Raw genomic sequence first — 23,260 nt, forward strand, 5'->3', positions numbered from 1 at the left:
CCATTTGAAGTTAATCAGCTGAATAGCAATACTACTGAATGCTTATGTAATTGAGCTTATTACTAATAAAATGTGTAACTATATATTTCGCAAAACAGATGTAAAAATACGCAACATTCAAATGTGTACACCATTTTGGCAAAACTATGACTTATACTTCCATTGGAAAAAGAGCGCACTGAAATTGGAAGGTGCCATTTTAGAAAAATAAACGAAGGACAAGAACACACCAGTGGAGCCTCACCAAGCTTTATTTACATGCGCACCATTTCTTATACAAACTAGATTACAATTAAAAAAAAGGGGGATACACAGGTAAAATAGCCATAACATTGAGTTTGAGAAGAAGCAAGATTAATAAAGGGCAAAGTTCAAAGATGTGTGTGTGAGAACAAGGAGCTGTCCCGGGCTTCTTACTAAGAGACAATGATGCAAAGGTTGATGTTCCAGAGGTCGTTAAGGTATCTAGTGGTAATATTGTGCAGTATTAGTTTGATTTCAGCAGATGATGTGACATACTTATGCAAACTGAACACTGCGCTTGAATGAATCGAACAACTGTGTGATATATATATTTTTTACAGCTCCACTGTAAAAAAAAAAAGATCAGGAACACCTGTTCTGGATTGAGAGTTGCAGTTAATCTGGGATCAATAACCTATCTTTACACAAGAAAGGATTAGAACGTTCCCGAGATCTACCTTGTCAGTGTCAATCTGTGCAGATGAATTTTGAACAATTAGCCGGTGATCTAGTCTCTCCCTGCAAAGACAAGCGATTGAAGATGGAATACTTTTAATGTGCTAAAAGTATTCCATCTTTTAGTACATTAAAGCTCTAAATAGCTGGTAAGTGAGCGCACCAGGCAGGATGTTAAAAAGGGAGGCTCATCCTGGACACGCATGTAAGAGTATATGCATGTACAGTGGCTCTCAGAAGTGCTGTGATACATCAGCGTTTTGTGATATAAGTAAACTGGACTTTTAAAAATAATGTAACATATTTCCATATATAATGTCCTGTATTTCCTGTCCAATTCAAATGAAAAAGTATTGCCAGAGAGATGTTAAGAGAAATTTTCCAACACAGACAAATGTTGTGGAATCAAGTTTTAGCAAAAATATTTGTTTGTGTCACTGTGTTATTGTAGCTTCTAATATGAATGAATATCACATATGTGGAAAAAATTTAGAAATTATTTGTCATGGTGTCATTTTTTACATCACAAAAACTTGCCTGTCTAACAGGGGAGTGTACACTTTAAGAGAGCAACTTTGGCTATAAACATATTAAATGATAAGAAGATGCAAGAGTTCCTATGCAAGTCTTGGGTTTTATGCCACAGAAAAATGTATTTGGGTGCAAAAACATAGGATTCAATGGAGGATTATGATTCTTAAAGGGACGGAACATCCTGAAGGGTCAAGCTAAACCATGCACTAAAACCTCAGATAGCACAGCCGCTCTTTTAGCCAACCATGCACACCGACGCGTCTGCTTCAAAATGATATACACAAATCTGTACACTATTATACAAAGCAAGGAATACACTTCATGTCACTACCCCGAAACAGGAAAGGGGTATCACGGTTTCCAGATGCTACAACAATGGCGCTTCCGACCATTTAAAGAAAGAAAAAGAAAAAGGTTCAACAGTTAAATCGCTGGTAACAGTGTTCCCACTTATCCGGCGCGTAACGTTGTTCCATGTTTCTTCAACTACAGAGGTATCACAAAAACCCAAGGATCAAGTACTAAAATGAGTATATAAGGACAAAACAGCGAGTATTATATGCATTTGTCACACAATCCATGATGCATAAAGACGTACATGCATACAGTCCAACAGTGCTGTATGCACCACGAGATATTACACATCCTTGTGAGAATAACCCAACTGAAATCGACACGGTAAATAAACGCACACACAAAATCGACACGTAAGTCGGGAGATACAAGAAATCACCTGCAGGAGCACCAGGCGTGTCCATGAGGAGGTGTGTGTGTGTGTGTGTGTGTGTGTGTGTGTGTGCGTGTGCGTGCGTGTGTGTGTGTGTGTGTCTATCATGAGTTCAACATGAGGAGGAAAAACTGCAAAGAACAAACAAAAAAGTAAGGATAAAATAACAAGACATGCGTGACTTAATAATCCTGACATTTATCCTCCCTTCTACGCTTCATCTCAACGACCAAAAGTTCACAGGTTACAAGTTCACAAGCACAGAGTATTAGGTTGTATTATCAAGAAATTTTAAAAGTAATACCATTACAATGTGACTGGAAAGCCTCCCTTTCCCCCCTGAGTGATTGTGTGTATGCATAACCAGCCCTGCAATCTGCTTGATGAGAAGAGCTTTAACACAGATCCCTGCTTATAGATTTTTTCTGTATATGTAAAATATATACGTGTGTATGGGTGTGTGTGTGTGCGTGTGTGTGCGATTTGGCTGCCAGCATACCCTACTGTTTGTTTCAAGTGAATTTGGCAATATACAGAAATAGCTTATTGTCTTTTTTTTTTTACTCAAGAACCAAGTGGTTTCTAGAGGAATGAGGCTAAAAACAACAACAACAAAAAAATCTTTCTGTGATTTTCGTTCTGGCTGCGCTACATGTGGCTGCAGCTCGGGGATCCCGCCAGTCGAAGGTAAAGCAGAACCAAACAAAAAGCAGGTAAAACAACAGGTGCATTTTCCTCTCGGGACAAGATTCAACACTGTTCATATAGCACCTGTAGTGGTGTGGAAATGTTCACAACTATAGGATACAAGTATTCATTTTGGCTACATCTTGGGGTGCAATAAACTAGCCCAACAGAGCTCCCCAGAAGCTATTACAACAACAACTTCTCTCCTTCTTTATGCACACTTTGGTGTACACAGGGATGAATCATATGATGTGAGTTTTAGCTGATTATTATGCTAAAGTTACTTAAATTCAAGCAAAAACAGTAAGTGCATGGCATAAACTTTAAGGAATTTCAACTTTGAAGGTTTCTGAGGTCTCCGCAAAGTGTCAGTTTGTCTGTGTGAGTGCCTGCAAAAAGTGTGTGCACAACCACCCAGCAAGTCCCTCCAATTCTCTTCATTTCACCAACACACCAACTGTGTTTTTTTTGTTTATACAGACATGATCGATCCAGAAACATTTTTGATAAAACAGAATAACGCCAAAAAAAACAACAACACACAAACAGTGAACAGATAAAATAACTAAGAATAGATGGATTTCTTTTAAACGTAAAACATCCCACGTCCTGTCTTGACTTTTTTTTTTGTCTTTAGTGGGAACAACTGCACCACGATTTCTTATGTCTTCACCTAACCTTTAGTCCTTTAATTCCACCTGAAGATATTTCTGATAAGCAGTGTCTCCTGACTGGACGTCAAAGAAAAATTGCATAACTGTTTTTTAGTAAGCTTGTTGTGATTGTGTTTTTTTTTTGTTTTTTTTTACAATGCTTTTTTTCTTTCACAGGAGGATTTGTGGGCTGATGTGCAGCATCTTTAAAGTCAGTCAGGTCGTTCATGGTTCACCAGTGTGGGAGCGAAGGTAAAGCTCGTGAGAGGAAGTCTGCTTCTGTAAACACAGGGTTTGCATTTTACATTGTGCTGATGGCTGGTTTGGCAAAAAGGGGAGGTTCTGTCTGATCTCCTCTTGCACCACGTAAGTCAGACCTGCAGAGATAAAGACAACAAAGTCATTACGCCTTCAGTATTTCTGCATAAAGTCAAGTATTTCAATTAGAAAAAGACCAATCAGCCAAATTTCAAAATACAATTTGCGTCTGCAAATTAGCGCTTTTAAAACTGCCACACGGTTCTGATGCTGTTATCAGTCATTGGATAATTTTGAAAAATTTTTACTGTTAATACTGAAGTTTATTCCTTCAATTATTTTTCTTTCTCAACTTTACAATATATTTTTGTAATCCGGAAAGATTTTATGTTCAGCAACCCAACAGTATGTGGACTAACAATCTCTCCAGGACAGCCTTATCTTTCAAAACATGTCGGACAGAAGTGTATCAGAATCAGGAATTAATATAAAAATAGAACCCTGATCAAATACTGGATAATAACATCCTTATAAATAACATTTCTACTGCGGTTACGACACTGGGTTATAGGTTTAGAAAATAATGTTCAATCTGGGATGGACATTTTTGACCTTAAAAATTAAATCTATTTGTACCTACTTGAACCACTCACTCTAGCTGTGAGCATCCATTAAAACATCTTTAAAACATCTCCAGACTGAGAATGAACGCCATCGACTGACGGTTAGATACAGACTAGACTGACTTCAAAAACTCTGAATTTTCCCTTTAACCTCGGGTTGTGGGTGCAAAGTGCAGGAACAGAATTTTAAAGGGAAGCATTTTTGTTTTTGGGTCACAAAAAAAAAATGTCACCCAGCTGCAACAAACCCTGCTTCAAACTTGATGAAGCACCTGTTTGCAATGCTCCTCTTCACAACACTTGTGGTGAGCCACAGTCGCAGCTGAAAATTATGGTGGAGCAGAAGCTCTAAAACTGTAAAAGCTAGCTTTCCTGTTTGCTAAAGTTGACTTTCCACAGAAACATCACTAAGCTGTTGACATGGCACAGGTACAGCGTCAAATTATTACAGAATTAGAAATATATTTCAATTATTTTAAATGCAAAAGCCCTCTGATAAATAAAAAAAAGGTTACTTTTCCCAGTGACATATTAGATTACTTTCTGAAGGCTGGCCTGTTGTGATTTTGTATGAGAATTAATTAGTCAGAGCAGTTCACTCTACATGGATTTAAACTTAAAAACACAGAAAGACAGCTATATGCTTTTTTTATAGGCAAACCTCTGACAAACTCACCTTCTCTTCTTCTGTCTCAACCAGGCACCCAGCTCTGCTTGGTGGTTGTGAAGTTGCTGACTCCGTTCATGTTGGCCAGTGACTCAAAATTAAAATCCAGACCATCAGCATCCATCAGATCATTCCTAATGATGGACTCCATGTCACACTCCAAGCTGCCGCTGTTGAACATATCCAGGTCCAGGTCTGTCGGGAAGCGGTCCTGACACCCGCCGCTGCTGCTCGCCGTGCCATTTAGAAAGATGGAGGTGTCAATCTGCATGGAGGACGTTCCATTTCCACCAATTGGTGACAGTAGAAGTTGTTGTTTGACGCTAGCCAGAGTGTTTGCCTCGTTGGCGAGGTTCAGATCTCCGTTCAAAGACCTCATGGTGCTCTGGTTGTGGTTGTTAGTTTGGAGCATCTCCCTATGGCTACTCTGGAGTCCACCAGTGGTCCCAAAAGTCATGACAGGATCGTTACGGACCATAACATTTCGACGGGAGTTCTGGGAAATGATGGCAACAGCACTGGCCTGTGACATTAATGGGTCAGACTGGGTCATCATGACGTCACTGTGATTGTGGCTGTCAGAGTTAAGAAGATCTTGTAGTGTTTGGCTGCCAAAGTGAGACATGCCAGTTGTGGAAAATGAAGTTTGCTTATTCTCCTGGATGGTCTGCATGGGAGATGGACGTAAGGAGGAGCCTGCTGTGTAAGGGCTAAAGATGGAGTTACTGTAGCTATTGCCTCCTCCGTTAGAGGAGTTATTGGAGGGTGGAGATGAAGTGGAAGAAGGTGACCCTATCCCGTTGGGCTTGGACCCAAAACTAAACCCTGAGGAACCATTCTGCATGGCTTGGCTGCAGGTGGTTGGTACGAGCTTGATGTTATCCAGAAAATCATCCATCAGATCTTGTGCGATCCCATCATTTAGATTCATTGTGTTTGCCAGATCTGCCAGACGAGGCAGCTCAGCGGGCACGGCCTTCCCGTTGGTGTTTCCAGGAGACAACGCCCTGCCAGGACTGGAGTAGATCATTGGCGAGAGAGGAGGCTCGTCGTCAGGCACCTCGTCCAGCTCGGGATTCGCTAAGATTGGCGAGAGGCGTCCGCTGAGCGTGCTGGCGTTAGAGTTGGTTCGGGAGCGGAAGTCTGTCCAAGCATCCAGCTCCTCGCTGCTGCGTGACGTCGGGCTTCCCGGCCACTTCGAGGGGCCTGACGGACTGTCTCCGCCGCCTTCCCCAGCTGCAGCAGCCACAGCCTGCAGGGCGGCCTTCTTCTTAGCAGCAGCACGGCCACGAGCAGACTTGGTGTACTTGTTGCTGTTGTCCATGGAGACGGCCCGGCGCCGTGGAGCCTTGCCTCCCTTTCCTCCCTCTGGGTTGATCATCCACCACGAACTCTTTCCTGTTCCCTCATTCTGGACACGGATGAAACGACTGTGGAGAGACAGGTTGTGCCGGATGGAGTTCTGAAACGAGAACAAAGAAAGAGATTTTAATAAGAAAAGTGAGGCAACCTTCCATAAAACAAATAATCAAACTATAATCAAACAATCAATTCTAATAATCATTATCAGAAATGGCACAAGATATCGGGATGTTAAAACACCATGCTTTTTCAAAATAACATCTCCTTGAAAAATAAACATAAACTATTGTGGGTTTTGTAGTGAAGGTAAGTGTTTTAGGCTTGACACCCTACACATATATTTAAGACTCTTATTTTGAGGTTTAAAAGGAAGTACTGTAGTTCTTGGATTGTTGCCTTGAAAGAGTTGAGAAATAAAGACTTGACTGGCTGTGTCTCCAATACCTACATTATTTCTGGCAACATTTTCATTTGGAAATGTGGAGAGAGTGACAGAGAAGAGGGAATCAAGCTAGGTGCTGACGATGCAACAGATGCTCTGGAAACCTTCGTCTAAAATGAAAGCGCTGTTTTACAGTGTTGTAATGATTCAGATCGTGTTTGATGATCTCTGGGGCAAAGTCTAAAATGAACAGATGAAACCTGAACTGCATAATTTGACCTTGAATTAAGATTCTTCAAACACGGTGTGACATTTTGAAATCTTTATCGGTGTTAGAACCTTCTTAGAATAAGAGATGTATGCAATATTCAAACCTGCACTAGACTTTGCTATTCTTTATTGATTCTTTATTTCACTAATCAATAACTTGTTAAATTATTATTTTATGTTTGCAAACATATTGATAAAATCTTGTCTCATCTGGATGTATGTTTACACCGAGGTCTCGTCACGGTATTGATTGGTTTTTTTCCAGTCTTTGCCCACAACTTTTAATGAATAGCTCGCATTACATTTAAGAACACAGATCCATAACCCATCCCCCAACACCTCCAAACACACACACACACACACAGACACACACTCCCTCAGCATGACTAAACATACAAGCAAACCCAAAAGCTTATTGTTTCAGTTGCTCGTCAAATACACACAAGCTCACATTAATGTGGAGTGATTCACTGCGCTGCATTGTTCCTGCTGCAGCATTGTACTGTTGCTATAACAGAAAAGAGAGACTATAATTGATCGTCTCTTGGATTATGAATGACACATACAAAGAGCTTCTGTTTGTGAGATCATGGGTGTTTGGGTGTGAATTTCAGCTGGTGTGTGCTCATGAACTATGATTTCTTGTGAAAGCCCAAAAGCCTCATTGTGGAGGATTTGGTGCACATGACACAGCTCGTTAATGATCAACAGTTTCATTCACAAGGTACAGATGTATGGATACATGAAATGCTTCTGCTGTTGACAACGCTTACACACACAGTGTTCAGCTGGACATTTGTTCATACTTGACATTGACGCTGTTGTAAATGACCGTCTTTTTTTCTGCGGGAAAGTTGTCATCAGCCTTTCTGCCAGCGTTGCTTTTAGCACTTCTCCCAAGATGTGTCAAGTTCTGATCAGCTTGTGGAAACACAAACTATGGAAAAATAATCAAAACTATTGGCATAACTCTTTCCCAACTTCACAACACGTTTGGTTATTTGCTTTATCTTGGTCGTTTGTCTTTCAAGTGGTATTTTCTGTTAGTGTTTCCATGCACAGGACTTCCTGCACTTTTCTGACGTCCAAATTTGAGAGATTTCCTACTTTTACTTAGAAATACTGATAAGACTAAATACTCTATTCCCATGCTAATCCAAACCTGAGAAATACTTTCATCAAAATCCAGACTTTTCCAAACTTTGTAAGAACCTTGTGTGAAGCAAATTTACATCACAAGTAGCTTCCAGTAGTTTTAGGTTCAGAGCAAATTAAAGGCTATATCAATGTTTAGCTCCAGTCAGGCATTTATTTAGTGTTTGACATTCTAGCTACATTTTATCTGATCTATTACACTCAAGCACAGGTCCATCTGGACCGCCCTTCCCTCACATGCAAACTCCCACACAAACACTAGCAGCCATCTGGTTTCTGAGAAGAAACCGATACATAGCGAGCAGGACAGTAAAATTATGGAACAGAAACTGTGACTGCACAGCCATAAACTCCAACTTCCAGGTCCGTAAATGTTTGTGGATGTGTTTTTACACGCTTTCCCTAAATATCACAACCAACTCTGAGCCTCTTTGAATTCCTTCCCTTGAACCCCATCTCCTTTCTTTCCGTTCCCTCTCCCTCTGTTGTTTCACAAACACATAGCTCTTATAGGCCCAGAGGGATTCTGGGGCTATGCTGAATCCTCCCATATAAACAACTCAACCACCATCCACAACATGCAAGCCAGTTTTTTTTTTTTCTTTTTTTTCCCCCACTTTGGTTTTCTTCTTATGTATATTTTTATTTCCGAACACAGAGCAGATTTCTGGGCTCAAACCAGCGCAAGCCTGAGCTGTTTTCAAGCGTTTGTGGGAATACCAACATTGTTTTCCATAAAGCGATCCCAACTTTCTAGGCAAGAGTTTATGAACGATGGTCCGGGCAGTTATTCCGGTCAAAAGCAGTTTATTCAGAGTGCAGAGGGTTTAGGTTACATTTCTGAATGCTACGCTGGCAGACGAACCTGAACTTTTGACTCTCTGCAAAGTAGTCGTGTCCAATGTTTCGTAACTAATGCACCTTATTCACACAGGACATCTCGGTGAACAGTGTGGCGCATTGTCAAATCATTAAACTTGTGTGTGAAATCATGAATGGTTCATGTGGGTGAATGCACGTTTCCCCAAGTGTGTGGGTGTCTATTTTGTGCAGTGAGGTAAGCGAAGAAGGAAATACCAGTGGGACTCGTGTTTGTCCTCTGAAAGCATCTCCAGAGGAGTGACACAAAGCTGCCTCATTACCAAGCTTTTTAAACACACACATGAATTGACACACATTGTGACTAAATGTTTCCAGCCACCAGGAAGATCTAAGCAGATATTTTAAGACGGGGAAAAAAGAGGAATAGACGCAACAATGTTTCAAGCTTTCACCTGCCAATCTCTTCACTCTGCATCCTTTTATTCCTTCTCGCTGCCTCTGTCCAACAAAGATGCTGATCTTATGTTTCTTTTTGTGACCACATATTTCATTGAAATGTCAAACAGAATGTTTCAGGACAGAGTGTGATGGAGTGGCGATAAAAAAAAAAGAGACAAAAAAGAAACAGGAGATTTCTACCAACACGAACGGTGACAGTGTTAAACTGGGGATCTGGTGCCAAGTGAGAGCGAGGGTGACTGATTGTGAAAGAGGAGGTGAGAAGATGATGAATGCAAGATAAAGAGATGGAAATATTAGCAATGAGAACAGTAACACTGGTAGCTGCATATCCTCCTACGTACTCATATTGCAAAAACCTTATGCTCATTATCGATACACAACTCAAAAATACACATCACAAATTTTGTGAATTTGATTCATCTCATTGAACAAAACTACTTGTTTTGCTTTTTTTAAAATCCAGAACCAAACTCTGAATGGTGCTTGGTGTGCTGATGGTACATCACAGTGTGAACAGGGTACAGTATTTTTATTACTCTAGCTCCTCCTGGGTATTCCCAAAGCCCATTAATAAAAACAGCACAATGAGACAGCAGCTCTGATTCATAGCTCCTAAGCAACAACAGGAGCTAAACAACACACAAACACAGCTTACAGCCAAAACTTACTGGAACAGGTTTAGGAAAGCACAGAGAAAACAATTAAAAAATGTTTTGCGGCGTACAAACTAGCATAAAAATATCCCCTATCCGTGCCTTTATAGCAAAGCTCAAATGTTTTCATCATAGCAAACCTGTTAGCAACCACTGACTGCTGGAGGGATGTTTATATTGTAGTAATCAGCTGCAAATTGTTTGTTTTATTCTATATAAGTTTATGTTTTACTTATGAATATTATGTAACATTTTTAAAGGCTGGGAGTCCTGATAGAGCTGAACTTGCTTTGTGAGACAGCAATGTGTGTCTGTATGTGTGTCCACCAGCTGCAGGCTAAGCTCAGGGGAACAGAGGACTTTTTGTCAGTCAGCAACATGTGGGAACAATTAATCACTGTCAGCAACCACGCAAGGAATCCCTTTCCCTCCCTTTTTTCTGTGACCTCTGATTTTTATTAGGGTGTGTAATGAACTCATATCTCAGATTATGTAAATCTCTCTTTGGATGTTTTCAATAAACCATTTCAAATGGATCGCAAGACCTCCTGGAGAATTAAGCCCATGTCTAAGGAGAGCTTGTGCAGTAAATGTAATGAACCTCCTAAAGGTAGTTCTCAAGCAGTATTCTCTGATTGGTCCAGATGAATCTTAGTGCTCTTTCTAATTGGTTGTATCCATCCCGGCTCAAGCAGTGGTGATTGGTGGAGTGAAATTGGCTGATGTAGCCAGGCAGTACAGAAAAGGGCGGGTGTCTGTGGTGTTGCATGTGTGTTTCATCACCCAGCTACAGCACATATCTGAACTCACATATATGAACCAGGCCAGTTTCACTTTCCAAGGTTCCATGTTCTCTGTGTAAAACGCGCACCTCCCGTTTACCTGATGCTCCAAAGTTACTGCTAGAAACTGGTGAAAAATACATGTATTTGTTCATTTATATTCCAAGAAAGTGCTGCTTGTTCTCTCTCTTGGAATTTTAATCAGCGCGATATCGCCTAAAACAGGACTGGGTGAAAGGTTAAAGTACTCTAATCTTGCAGAACCAATCTTTTACATTACACCTTAACCTCTTTTAATTCTGTTTTCACTGCTTTGAAAGGACAAACTCTGTGGCCTGAGCCCGGTGGTGTACATAACCACCCACATGCAGACTGTGCATGTGTCTGTGCTTGATTCTTGGTCAAACATAACCCCACTTTTTCAGCCATTATGTAAACCAGCACTAATCTGAGTCTAATGTCAACAGTGACTGCTTGCTGCTGGGGTCAAGCGGACATTTAGCACAGTGTCAGTCATGATTTAACACGGGTTGGAGGGGCAAATGATAAAAATAAGGTTTCTCAGAAGTATAAAAAAAAGACACAAACATTATGCAGAAATACCCTGTTTGAACTTTCTAGAAAGTCTTTCAATAGGTATTTCTATAGACTTAGACAATCTTTCCTCTTATTTTCTGTTCTGTCCTCAGGCAGTCTGTTAACAATGAAACAAAAAAAAGATATTTCCTGCCTAAAAAGCTATCTACAATAAAAAACAAAACTCCTGCATCCTGAATAATGCACCATGCTTCAGTTGATTATCTACTGTATGTCAGATTTTCAGCTAAATTTGTTGGAGCTACAAAACTGTTCAGCAGAGTAATTTGTTCATTTTTAATAGATTCAACTAAAGAAATAGTAATAGCTTTTAGTCTGTATTTTTCTGATTAACACCAATTTAACCTGCGTTAGACGTCGTGATGTTGCAGTACTTTTTATGCTTTTGTTTTTCTCGTTTGTTTGTTGTTTACACACACCTCTTCCTCTTGTCACCAAGTGGTTTTAGATAAAAAGGACCAACAAAGGGCAAAGGTGATGCCACATACTCTAATGTGGCATCACCTTACATACCTACTCAAAAGTAAGTCAACTTAAACACATGTAAAGCTTGGACACAAAGTATTGCACTTTAAAATGAAGAATAATTTAGTTTAAAAGTTGAACTCATTATATATATCTTCTGTTATTTCTGAATAATATAACACAACAATTATTATGCTTGCTCTCCAAAGTCCATTAAAATACCCCACTCACATTCAAATAAACCTGTGAATGAAAATGATTGGTGTTTCATAAAAATGTTATCTCATGTACAACGTAAAATAATAATTTTCCAGAATTTGAAAAAGGTGGGTGGAGTATAAATGTAAAAGTTAAATTTCCTTGAATTTGCGGTTGCTCATAAGCGCCTAGAAGTTAGCATAATTATGGCCTGGGGCAGAAGTGTAGACAACACGCATGTCTTTGACACGTATAAGCCGGTTTTATAAATAAACCGCCTGGCAAGTCTGTGCTAACGCTGCAGAGAGGGGAAGGTTATTTATACTGTGACCCTGCATACACACTTACACACACACACGCTCAGAAAGTCACACAAACACACACTGAATCCAGGTTCCAGCTGCTTGAAGCTCTGGACTGCAGACAGAACATTCCATTCTTTTCAACCATGAGCGCCTTTTCCCAGCCAGCAGATCGGTGTCTTTCTCTCTCGCTCTCGCTCCGACGTGTGTTTATGTGCATGAGCTGAATGGGGATCTGGAAGTTGCCAGAAGGACTTCGGTTACACCTTCATCTGTTTATATTCATGCTGCGTAATTTTTGTAAACAAATTCAGATCTTAAAGGAGGCCCGGTCACAGTCAACAGTACGGGGTCCTTTAAATCCAAGCAAATCTGCTGCCTCTTTTACCTTTCTCCCACTTCTCTCTGCCTGTTCCTGTATTTTGTGTGGACTCTGTTGTGTAAGGCCACATGCTCAAAGAACGCCTTGTACACTCCTGTATTTTCTCCAATAGGCTGGCTCGGTGTTGGGGGAGTTGGCTGACCCATCCCACATCTAACAGCCAATCGTTGCAGGTCACTGAAAAAGCCTGCTAGTCATGTTACCCTAGAGTAGCTTCACTAGGTCAGTGAGTTTTAATCAGGGCTGCAGCATGTACACAAACATCAAGTGCAAAGGTGTGTTTGTGTTTATTTGTCAAGCTTACTGCAAAAACTGTGTTACAAATCCTGTTACAAATTCCTTTTGTTTCTGCTTTTTTGTCACACTGGAAAGTTTCACATGGTCAAATAAATGTTGATGTTAGACAAAGATGATCTGAGTAAAAAGCAGCTTTACAATTGTGACTTTATTTATTCAGGACACATTGCTATCCAACCAACCTAACTTCATGTAAAACATATATCTCCCCGTATCAAATTAAAATTAGCTGCAATACACTCACATTTTTGTGCAGTTGAATCACACCCCAGCCTCCGTTTCCAAGACCTCATAAATAGAACTTGTCTGACAAAATGAAGTTAGGCTAAGAGATATAAAAAGTACCCTCTATCTAAGGTAATTCAAAAAACAGATAATAAACAAATTAATCAAAATCTGTCAATATGGAAAGGGTTAGAATGCTATCTCTAAGATTGCCTTCGAACTAAAAACTGAACTATTGGGGATGCACAATATATCGGCACTAGCATCGGTATCGGATCAGATAAATAAAATGGGTATAACATCCAATATTTATTTCCATCTTGTTGACATTTGTTTCTTGGTTGCGGTGCTTGTTTGACTGTAGAGAGTTTAAAGCTACAGTATGTAAGACTGTAAAATATACATTTTATTTTGCATATTCGTTGAAACTGTCACTACGTTCTGACTGTACAGTACTCCTACTGTACTGTACAGTTTTTTCTTTACAGATAATCTGTAAAGAAAAAACAATCCTCTGTCTTCTCCCAGTGCTAACTAGAAGCAACCAATCAGAAGCAGGAGGTGGGTCTTAGTGCTGCCAATCATGCCCTTATGAGTGTTACTCGATAGCAGCACAGAGAGGAAGAGGAGGAGCTTTATTTTTTCACAAATCATCTGTCTCATATTATACTGTCATGACATAGTGATAGTTGTAACAAATATGTAAAAAACAACATTTTTTAAAAATAGTAGTTACATACTGCATTATTAACTGAAGAATAATATAAGAATGGTGAAGTCAGTGGTGTGGTCGTAATGTTGGTAAATATTGGTCATTGGCCCAAATTTTCATACTGGTGCATCTCTATGCACCATTTATTTCTGTTTTCCACAAATGGAGACAAAACCTTTTAACAGACTGTTCATGCTCATAAACACTTCAGTGCAGTTCATAAAAAAATAATACTGAAGTCAAAATTCCTACACTGTGATACAAAATACAGATTGCAAACAAAAAGGCAAATACTGAGGAGAGAAGTATGTGCTTAAGAGAGCAGATACATTTTCACAAAACTGCTTTGATGAGTCAATGAAAAGCTGAGTCATAACAATAATAATAGTAAAAAGAGTTGATGTAACATTATGCTTTATGTGGGGAAACTCTCACTCAGTTGCTCACTCACTTGAGAAAGACATTGCAACAGGAAATTGTTAGAAAGAAAGAAATGGCCATCAATTCCCTGAAAACTGCTATTATCACCAATATTAATCCTCATTAATAAGAAGTTCGCTGCAAACAGCAGCTGTGCATGTCATACAACAGTACAAAGCTGTCTTTTCAGTTTGATTTTCTGATAATTATGCAAGTGGTGATTACATCCTGTTAGATTTTGTGATGCATTAAACGAGGAAGAGTTTGTAAGATGGACTCCTCCAAAAAGAGGATGATTAGATATATCTTGTGTAAACTGATAAGATGTAAAAGTCTTTTCTAAATGCCAAAAATAAATCTTTCTGCTTCACATCTCCATTTCTCTCATATCTGGGGGGTCTTCGGACAGATATTAGACTCGTTTCCCAAACGAATTACATGTTACCTGAAGGAAACTGTCCTACAGGAATATCAACAGTTGCTAACTGATAATCATAAATGATTCTGGCACCTTGTCACTCCTCCATGCTGTTTCCATCATACAGAGTTGTAATTAATCATGTAGCCACCCTGCTAGTCCTAATATTCAGAGTATTCTCTTTCCTTCTACTTCTTGTCCTTCTCTGTCACCTTCAATTTCCATCTTTTTTTTTTCTGCCAAATTGAGTTTAATTTGAGGGCCTCATTTGTCATCTGTCCTCATAAGCTCAAATTTATAAAAGCAGGATATTTTATTTATTGAGCGATCTTTCTCTTTGAGGCTTCTTGGGTGACAATGGATAATTTGCCCCATTCCAACCCTGGGGTTCAACCCAAATAGTAATGCATGTGACATGCATTACCAAGTCTCCTGCTTGCCCCGAGCAGTGACATCTTTCTGTCCCACATTGAATGGACTGTATTGTGTGACGCAAGTAGTTCCACCCTAACCGTACCGTACCATTGTCTGATAGACCTACAACTGAAGGCAGCCCAGTAATAGTGTGATATGGGTTGGTTTATGGGAAGAGACAAAATAGGGACTGAACTACACTATGCTGGTCAGTGAAAATAAGGTACAGCAGACCAAACATAGTTGTGGGGAGGGTGTCCCTTGTCAAGTATCTTCTATCTAGTGCAAGCAGCGCACAGTGCAAGCTGTGACAAGCCTGGTCAGCACTATATCTTCTCTGGCTTGTATTCAGTCTCTATGGCAACCAGTTTTATACAGGCCCAAAGATAGTGGTATTGAAATGGTAAAAAAAGAAAAACCACAACATCGTAATCTCCTTTCTTAGATGCGTAATAGTTCTGTAGTTGGTCCATGTTGGTCAGCTCTAATTATTCCTATCTAACGGCTCAGCTGCCCAGCCTCCATGTCCTAGCACGCTACATTCCTTGCATCGTCACTCGTTCAGCAGGATGCCTCCCTGGCAGATAAGCATGCAGCTTGTCTTCCATAATATGATTCAAATATCACTGAAGGTTGGTCTAATCGGGCTGCACAGTGGCGCAGTTGGTAGAGCTGTTGCCTTGCAGCAAGAAGGTTCTGGGTTCAATTCCTGGCCCTGGTCTTTCTGCATGGAGTTTGCATGTTCTCCCTGTCCATACGTGGGTTTTCTCCAGGTACTCCGGTTTCCTCCCACAGTCTAAAAACATGACTGTCAGGTTAACTGGCCTCTCCAAATTGTCCCTAGGTGTGAGTGTGTGTGTGCATGGTTGTTTGTCCTGCGTCTCTGTGTTGCCCTGCGACGGACTGGCGACCTGTCCAGGGTGACCCCGCCTCTCGCCTGGAACGTTAGCTGGAGATAGGCACCAGCAACCCTCCCGACCCCACTAAGGGACAAGGGTGTAAAGAAAATGGATGGGTTAGTCTAATCTCCATTGAAACTGACGGTATAACTGAAAAATAAAGTTACCCGCTGACTTCCAAATCTCATATTTACATTTTAGTCATAAACTTCTTAACATCGAGCTTTTATAGCAGTCGCTTTGTGAACAGTATTTCTACTGTAAAATAGAGCTACTCCACATTTTTATGAAATACAGTGTATTTTAACTTAAGTTTTATCTGGGTTCTCAGAATCTGTTTCTAAGTTTGCTTCTTTGAATTTGTAATATTCTGTGGCAGATGGTCCAACAAATCAAATTTTTTTGAATGGACAATGTTTGGGTGTGGTGCAGCTCCAACTCTTTAAATTCACAAAAATGAGAGGATTCTTGCAGCGTGCTGCTTTTCAATTCCCTTGCCAAGCTGCTTTTCCCTCTCGGTGGAGAAGTCGCTTTTGTCTTTACTGAGTGCTTTCAGTTGCTTGCGTGCCTGTGTGTGTGTGTGTTTATGTGTGTCCGTCTATGTTCTTGGCAGGCTCAGTTGCTCCGTAGCCTGAGGACACGGTGTCCTGGAACTGGGACTGATAAAACCCAGCAGGGATGTCCTGTGCTGTCCCAAAGCGACGAGTGCTTCTTGTAATGAAGCCTTTTTGGTGAATGTGCACTGACCATGAGGATGACATGAACTGGATTCTTTTTGGGATCAAAATTTCAGGAGATTCTTGCTTTTTCCAAGTCTCTGACCCTCCCTCCACTTCGTGTGAGCGGGTGTTTTTGACACTGACATCTGCTGCGTCTTTGAACCAGTGTTTCCACAACACACTCCGCTCATGATACCTCAGGGCTCGACTGCAGCCATGCCTATGGGGACTAAGTGTGGGTGGCTTCCTGTCTGTTGACGTTTGCAGTTTAATAACCTCTAAAACTTTCAATTCAGTCCTCTGAAGGTGAGCTGAAATCACCTGGGGATAGATTATGCCACATCAACATGTTAATCAACTAAAAGGAGTAATTCCAGTCTCTCGGACCTGGTCACATGCCAATTTCTGCTTGCATGCGTGTCGAGTTCTGGTGCAACAGTGGACTTTCACATCTGGTGCAAATTAATGTTGAGGCACCACTACTATTCAGGGGGCTCGTGATGCTCATGATGCTAAAAACAGATACAGTGCACACACCAGCTCACACGCCATCTCTACATAAGTTTTACAGGTTGCAGATGGTTTTAGAACTGTAAAAAAGACCATTTATGCAGTGGTTTCTTGAGATTAAGATTCTTATAAAATAGCAAGTTGTTGCTATAAAAGCTACTGAAGGCACATCTTTCATAAGTATATAAGGCTCATTGGACTTTTTTACACTTTGTCTCAAATTTTTGCCTATTCTCTTTTGCAATATAGGTCAGTTTCATTCATGTCTTGCCACAAATTCTCAAATCTCAATTTAGGCCCAGATTTTGACAGAGAAGTCATAAAAAATTATGGTTTGATCTAAGCTATTTCATTATAGCTCTTGCTGTGAACTTAGGACTGTTATTTTGCTGTGAAGTGAACTGTGGCTCCAGCCTTAAATCTTTTGCAACCTCTAAATTTTCTGCAATGATTGTCTTGTGTCCAGCACCTTCCATCTGCACTGTCCCTGCTGATGAAAAGCATTCCCATAGCATTATACCACCACCACCACCATCACAATTCATCATTGATCCTATCTGGTCTGAGTCCGTTTTAAATTGACTTATCAACTGTCCTAAAAATAAATTTCTTCTCTGTGCTCATTTCAACCTCGTGCAGCGTGACGGAATGAAGCGAGATCAGATAATAATTTGCCAAAACTGAGGACAATAGAAAGGAAATTGAAAATATAAAGTGGCTAGAGTGACAGAAAATATTAATTTGGAAATCTCAGAATGCAACAACAACATTATCAGCTATGAACATTTTAACCCCGTCTTCTTAAAATTTCCTTTACTGTTCAGGTAATGTAGAAACAGACATTAGTTGAGTGAGTAAATTTACTCTGAGACTGAAGGAACTTACAAGAGGAGTAGTAGTCAACCTAATCTACTCATCATCCCAGCACTAGAAAGTTTTTTCTATCCGAGTGCATGTGCGTTTTCCCCCTATATGCTCCTGTTTTTGTCTCTTCTCCTTTGCTGATGTCAGCACTTGCAGGTCCGCCGGCCCTCTGTCTGCCTGCCTGCACACCAGCTGAGCAGCTGGAGAAAGGGAAGCACAAACACACTGAAGGTCTTTGACATGCTTTTGCTCATGCAAAGTTGTCCTTTGTTTTGAGTAAGCCTTCCATGTGTGTTTTAGGACAAAGGGGAGATTCTAACCTTTGCAAACACACTAAAAGCACATGTAGAGTCCCCACCAGCAGCGAACTTCTCTTAAGCCCCTAAAGGCTGAACCCTCACGAGGAAACACGTGACTTCCTGTTTCAAGACCAGAGGAAGGAAAGCAGTAGCTTGCCTCAGCTTTAAATGTTCTTCTCTAATTGCTGCCCTGTACGTGACCATCTCTGCAAATGCGACCTTTAAACATGCAAGGTCAACGTGCAAACTCTAGAAAACACACACAAAAAAGACTTTACCATAAGAATGATTGCGATAAAAAAGCAGTTTATCTTTTTTCAAATGACAACTCCCCACCTTACAGCCTCCCCCCTCGTTTCTTATGATTTCCTCACTTCCTCTAAACCCAATGTCAAAGGATCCCTTTGAAATCCTGGTGTCTGGAAGCCCAGCTTTTGTTCCATGACCCCCTGACCCACTTTGCTGGATTGTTTAAGTTTATGTATGAGTCTGTCCAACACAATTAAAGCTGCATACATACTGTGTGTGCATTGTGCGGGTTTGGACGTGTGTGTGTGTGTAGGGGGGGGGTGCGTGCATGTGTGTGCGTGTGTGTGTGTAACAAGCAAACATTAGGTTTACCCAGGTCTATTTATGTGAGAGAAGCATGCTTCTGTTAAGCTCATTAATCACTGCTGGAGGAGATGATGATGCCAAACCCGATGCTGCTCCGTCAGCTCAAATCTGCATATCCTACTCACTCCTTGGAAAGAGCATATAAGCGTGGACATTTCTGTTATTAAAGCCTACTCTCAAAGTTTCTGTTTCAATTTCCTAATAGTAATTGGTTTTATTTCTGAGGGGTCATTTACAGGGTTTTACATTAATTAAAACATACAAGGATAAAAAAACAAAAAACAAACAAACAAAAAAAAAAACGAGCAAACTGTGAAGTAATAAATCAGCTGAAGCGACTGAAACTAAACCCCCGCTGTTATCTGTGTTTGTGGTTGGCTGAAACAGGACATGAACTCTAAACAGAGACTGTAACCCACAGCTGCTGCACAGTGTGCTGAGCAGTGCATACCAGAATTTTTTTGTGATGATTTCTATCCCCGTCTTGACCCATTTTCTTTAATCTTAAGCCGTTCAAGTGTTTTTAGCGTTTAAGATAAAATCTACACTTTTATGCATTTTGTCTGGCTTAAAACCTAAATGTTTACGGTAGATTAGCAACATGCTAAGAAGGATGAAAATATGTTATTTTAGGCAAAAGGCCCAAGCAATGCTAACCATATTTTCTGTGCTATTCCATTCTTTGAGGAATGCAAACCCTGTAAATCATTACCACCAAGTTTGTTGTTCCTTTCATGAAGCAAATTAAACTCATAATTTATCTTCAAACTCTGGACAGTATTGTTATTTTTACAACGCCTGGCTTCATCGAACTACCACGCTCTTTGATGTGAACTTCATTACTATGGTCACTCTGGAGGAATTTCATTAGCACACTCTGAGCGTACTGTATATTGTTATATTGTTATAAGTCTCAGTAGTCATTTTGAGGGACACAAACTTAAATATTCCACTCTTTTGGACGGGTTACTGTGGGAGCAAACATTGGCATCTTTGCACCCAGTCACCCCAAAGCAGAGAGGGTTCAACGGGTTCACCAGAGGCCCTTCATCCACCTCTTTGTCCTGGTTCTCTGAGGCCCTCGCAGCTTAAACTCTACGCTTCATACATGACAATACACACACTAACATACTTAGCGCGGCTCAAAGATCAGACTGGAAACTCTCACATCCGCTGCCATGTTTTGATCACGTCCAAAATGACACAAAAAGGGAGGTGAACAGGGTCATTTGAAAAGGCTGATTCGGTGTCTTTCTAGCATGTTAACATCTCAAACTTCAATGTGTTTGTTGTGACCAAAACAAACCTTCATCTCAAATTCAAGTCATTTTTATGACTTTAGCAGGTTTTCGTCCAGGATTCAGTGTTTTTGAGCATCACGTGTTCTAATGTGTCCAAATGTACTAAAAACGTCCTTCCAAATCATGAAAACACTCGGATTTTCTTCTGTCCCAAACTTTGCACTTAGCCTAGATTTTTCATGCTTATTGGAGAATGTTTCAGGAATTTTTTTTTCCATGGATGACATTTTCTTCTATGAAGATTTAAGCCGACTCCCGGTTAGCAACAGGCATGGGGGGGCTGCAGCGACCAAAACACTTCAGACACTACTATTCTACAGTCTAAAATCAAACAACATACAATCAGTGTTCACACATACCCTGTTTACAATCACTGTTCTGAGTCCTACAAAATTACCACAATAAAAACAGTACTAAATGCCGTAATTGCAGTTCCAATTTCCAGTGCTGATCCTGCTGGTTTTCTTAATAGCACTTTCCTGACACCACAAGAAAACTCCTTCAGGTCAGCGGAAAGTTTACGACTTTCTGGGAGTTTGTTCCATTCTTTAATGGCGTTGAAAGATTATGCAAATGCTGAGTTACATTTGGGTTTTCTACAATCATTACAACTCATAAACCTGGAGCTCCTTGTTGTCAGTTAGAAGAGCAGAGGCGGACCAAGTTTTTCAGTGGTGGAAGAGCGGTATTGTTCCCAGATTTAAAGATAAATGGACATTTACAATAATGTCCAACGTAAAACTTGTATCTCTTTTGCTGTCCAAGACTATGCACAACTTCTTTGATCCAGTGACATCACAAAATCCACATAAAGTTTGAGGTTAAAATTAAAAAAAAAATGTGATGAGAGAGTGATAAACTTTAATTCATACCCTCATCTTTCCCATCTAATTAGTTTCTCAGTCCCTCAGCGTGTCCCCTCTTCAGGTTTGTCATGTCTCTTCTCCGTCCATCATACCCAGTTTCTGAATATTTCTGTCATCTCCCACTTCTGTTTCTCCTCTCTCTGAAAGGTCTTTCGAAGTCAAACCTCGACACAAAAGCTGCATGGTGGCACTAGCTGGCTGCAGGCCAGAACGCTACTCTCTGGCTTCTTCTCCCAGTTTGTACTGTCGAGCAGCAATCTGCCCCTCCTCCTCCCAAGTCTTCTCCTTCCATCTCTTTATATTATTCCTCCTACACGTTCCTTTCTCGGTGGAGACAGAAAAGGTAGAAAGTACTCAAACGTTCGCTTTCACACAAACAAGAACATGTACGCACCGCAGGTTGACAGGGCTGAGTGCTTTTGAAAGGGGTGTGTCTGATAGGCCTTTGGAACTCACGAGAGAAAGCCTTGTAGCATACACAGGAAAAAAAACCCGAAGAAAAAGAGAAACGACAGAAAAAATATGCACTGACTCTGGATTTGAGCTGCATAGGCCTTTTCTGGGTGGATCAACACCACACCTTCCACATGCTGGTAAAAAAGCAACCCACACATGCTCACACACATCACATTGTGAGTGAAACCGTAACCAAAAAAAGTACTAAACAGGCCATTAACACAGACTGATGAAGCTTTGACAGTTGCTGCTGAATCCCAGTCATGCAACAAGTCCCACACAGGGTCAGAAAAAATGTAAAGGAATAACAAAATAAAGAGATGCAAGAAAATAAGGACAAGAGTAAATTTCTCAAAACATTTGAAACTTTGAAAAAACACTTCAACAAAAATCAAAGTTACAACTTTTACCCTGTTTAACTAACATACCGCCCTCTCCACATGCCACCACTTATGGTGTGGCACGTGTTGTCAAACTGACCGAAATAAGCAAAATAAAAAGGGAAGTGTTGGTGTTTGCTGTCCTGCTTAGTCATAGGATGAGAGAAAAAGCTGAGGTGGGTCTTTCCAACCCAAAGCAGTCAAGCAGGTTTTAATGTGTGTGTCTTGCTCCCTGCTAAAAAAGACTTGAGTAATTTCTACCATTCTATCACATTAAGGCGTCGTTACACTAAATATACTTTGTTATGTGCTTAAGTAGTGTGTCTTTACCCGTGTCTTCCTGTACACAGTCTGGTTTTAAAGAGCCCATGAAAAAGGCATATAATAATGCAAAAGCACAGACAAAATCTTTGGGACTTTTTTTTTTTTTTTTTTTCAAATACAGACCAGAATGTCCAAATATGTGTCAAAGAAGGGAGAAATGACAAAAACATTTCCCGCAGCCATTTGAAAATCTGTAACATTTTTAATAAATCAACAATATTTCATGGTAAGACAAGCTAACTATGCTAAGGTATGTTAGGCTAACCAATTTTATGGTTTAATCAGCAATTGCATTTTTCAAAAAGACCTGAATCAATTTATTACTAGACCAATACTGGATTACTGGGTGTCATAAAAGTTTTCTGTTTCCTATAACTGACATTAGCCAAAGAAAGCTAACATAAGCTTGGATTGCCAGAGTTTTATAAGCCTACAGAATGTAAAGTAATGAGGGTGTAATTAATCTTTTCTATCTTTGTGGAGAGATTGATATTTGATTTGAGAAACTCTGTGTCTCATATTTGTCTTTATGCAGATGATATGCGTCTATTGATGTCTCCCAGCCTTGATTTTCAGCATGCAATGGAGCATTTCTCTTCTGGCCTTGAGTTTGCATATGAGGGTTGGATTGTTACTTGAGCGAATAATATCTGGGTTTCCTTCCTCATTCTCAACCCTGTCTTAGATAAGCACAGGACAGGAAGGATGGATCTTTGTGCAGGAATGCACTTAGTCAAAAGGAATTACATGTAACCGTGTGGTATTATCAATAGTGTCAGGAAAATGCCTGAAAATTTGGGAGATAGGACATTTTTTGTCATCACTGAACAAGCATACTGATTATTTGATGCCATCAAAGCA

The 23,260-nt window shown here is 40.3% G+C and overlaps 1 protein-coding gene across 1 annotated transcript in view; it reads right to left on the reverse strand.

Annotated features, from left to right (window-relative positions):
* Positions 1-233: 233 nt before the first annotated feature.
* foxo3b (forkhead box O3b) overlaps positions 234-23,260 on the reverse strand; it is a 40,939-nt gene continuing 17,912 nt past the window's right edge. Inside the window, exons 3-4 of the mRNA XM_008397655.2 lie at positions 4,858-6,310; positions 234-3,677 (exon numbers count right to left, since the gene is read on the reverse strand). Of these exons, the coding sequence (XP_008395877.1) occupies positions 4,874-6,310 (1,437 nt within the window). The 3' untranslated portion in view covers positions 234-3,677; positions 4,858-4,873. The remainder of the gene's footprint in view (positions 3,678-4,857; positions 6,311-23,260) is intronic.

This window comes from Poecilia reticulata, linkage group LG21, assembly GCF_000633615.1.
Source record: "Poecilia reticulata strain Guanapo linkage group LG21, Guppy_female_1.0+MT, whole genome shotgun sequence".
NCBI lineage: Eukaryota > Metazoa > Chordata > Actinopteri > Cyprinodontiformes > Poeciliidae > Poecilia > Poecilia reticulata.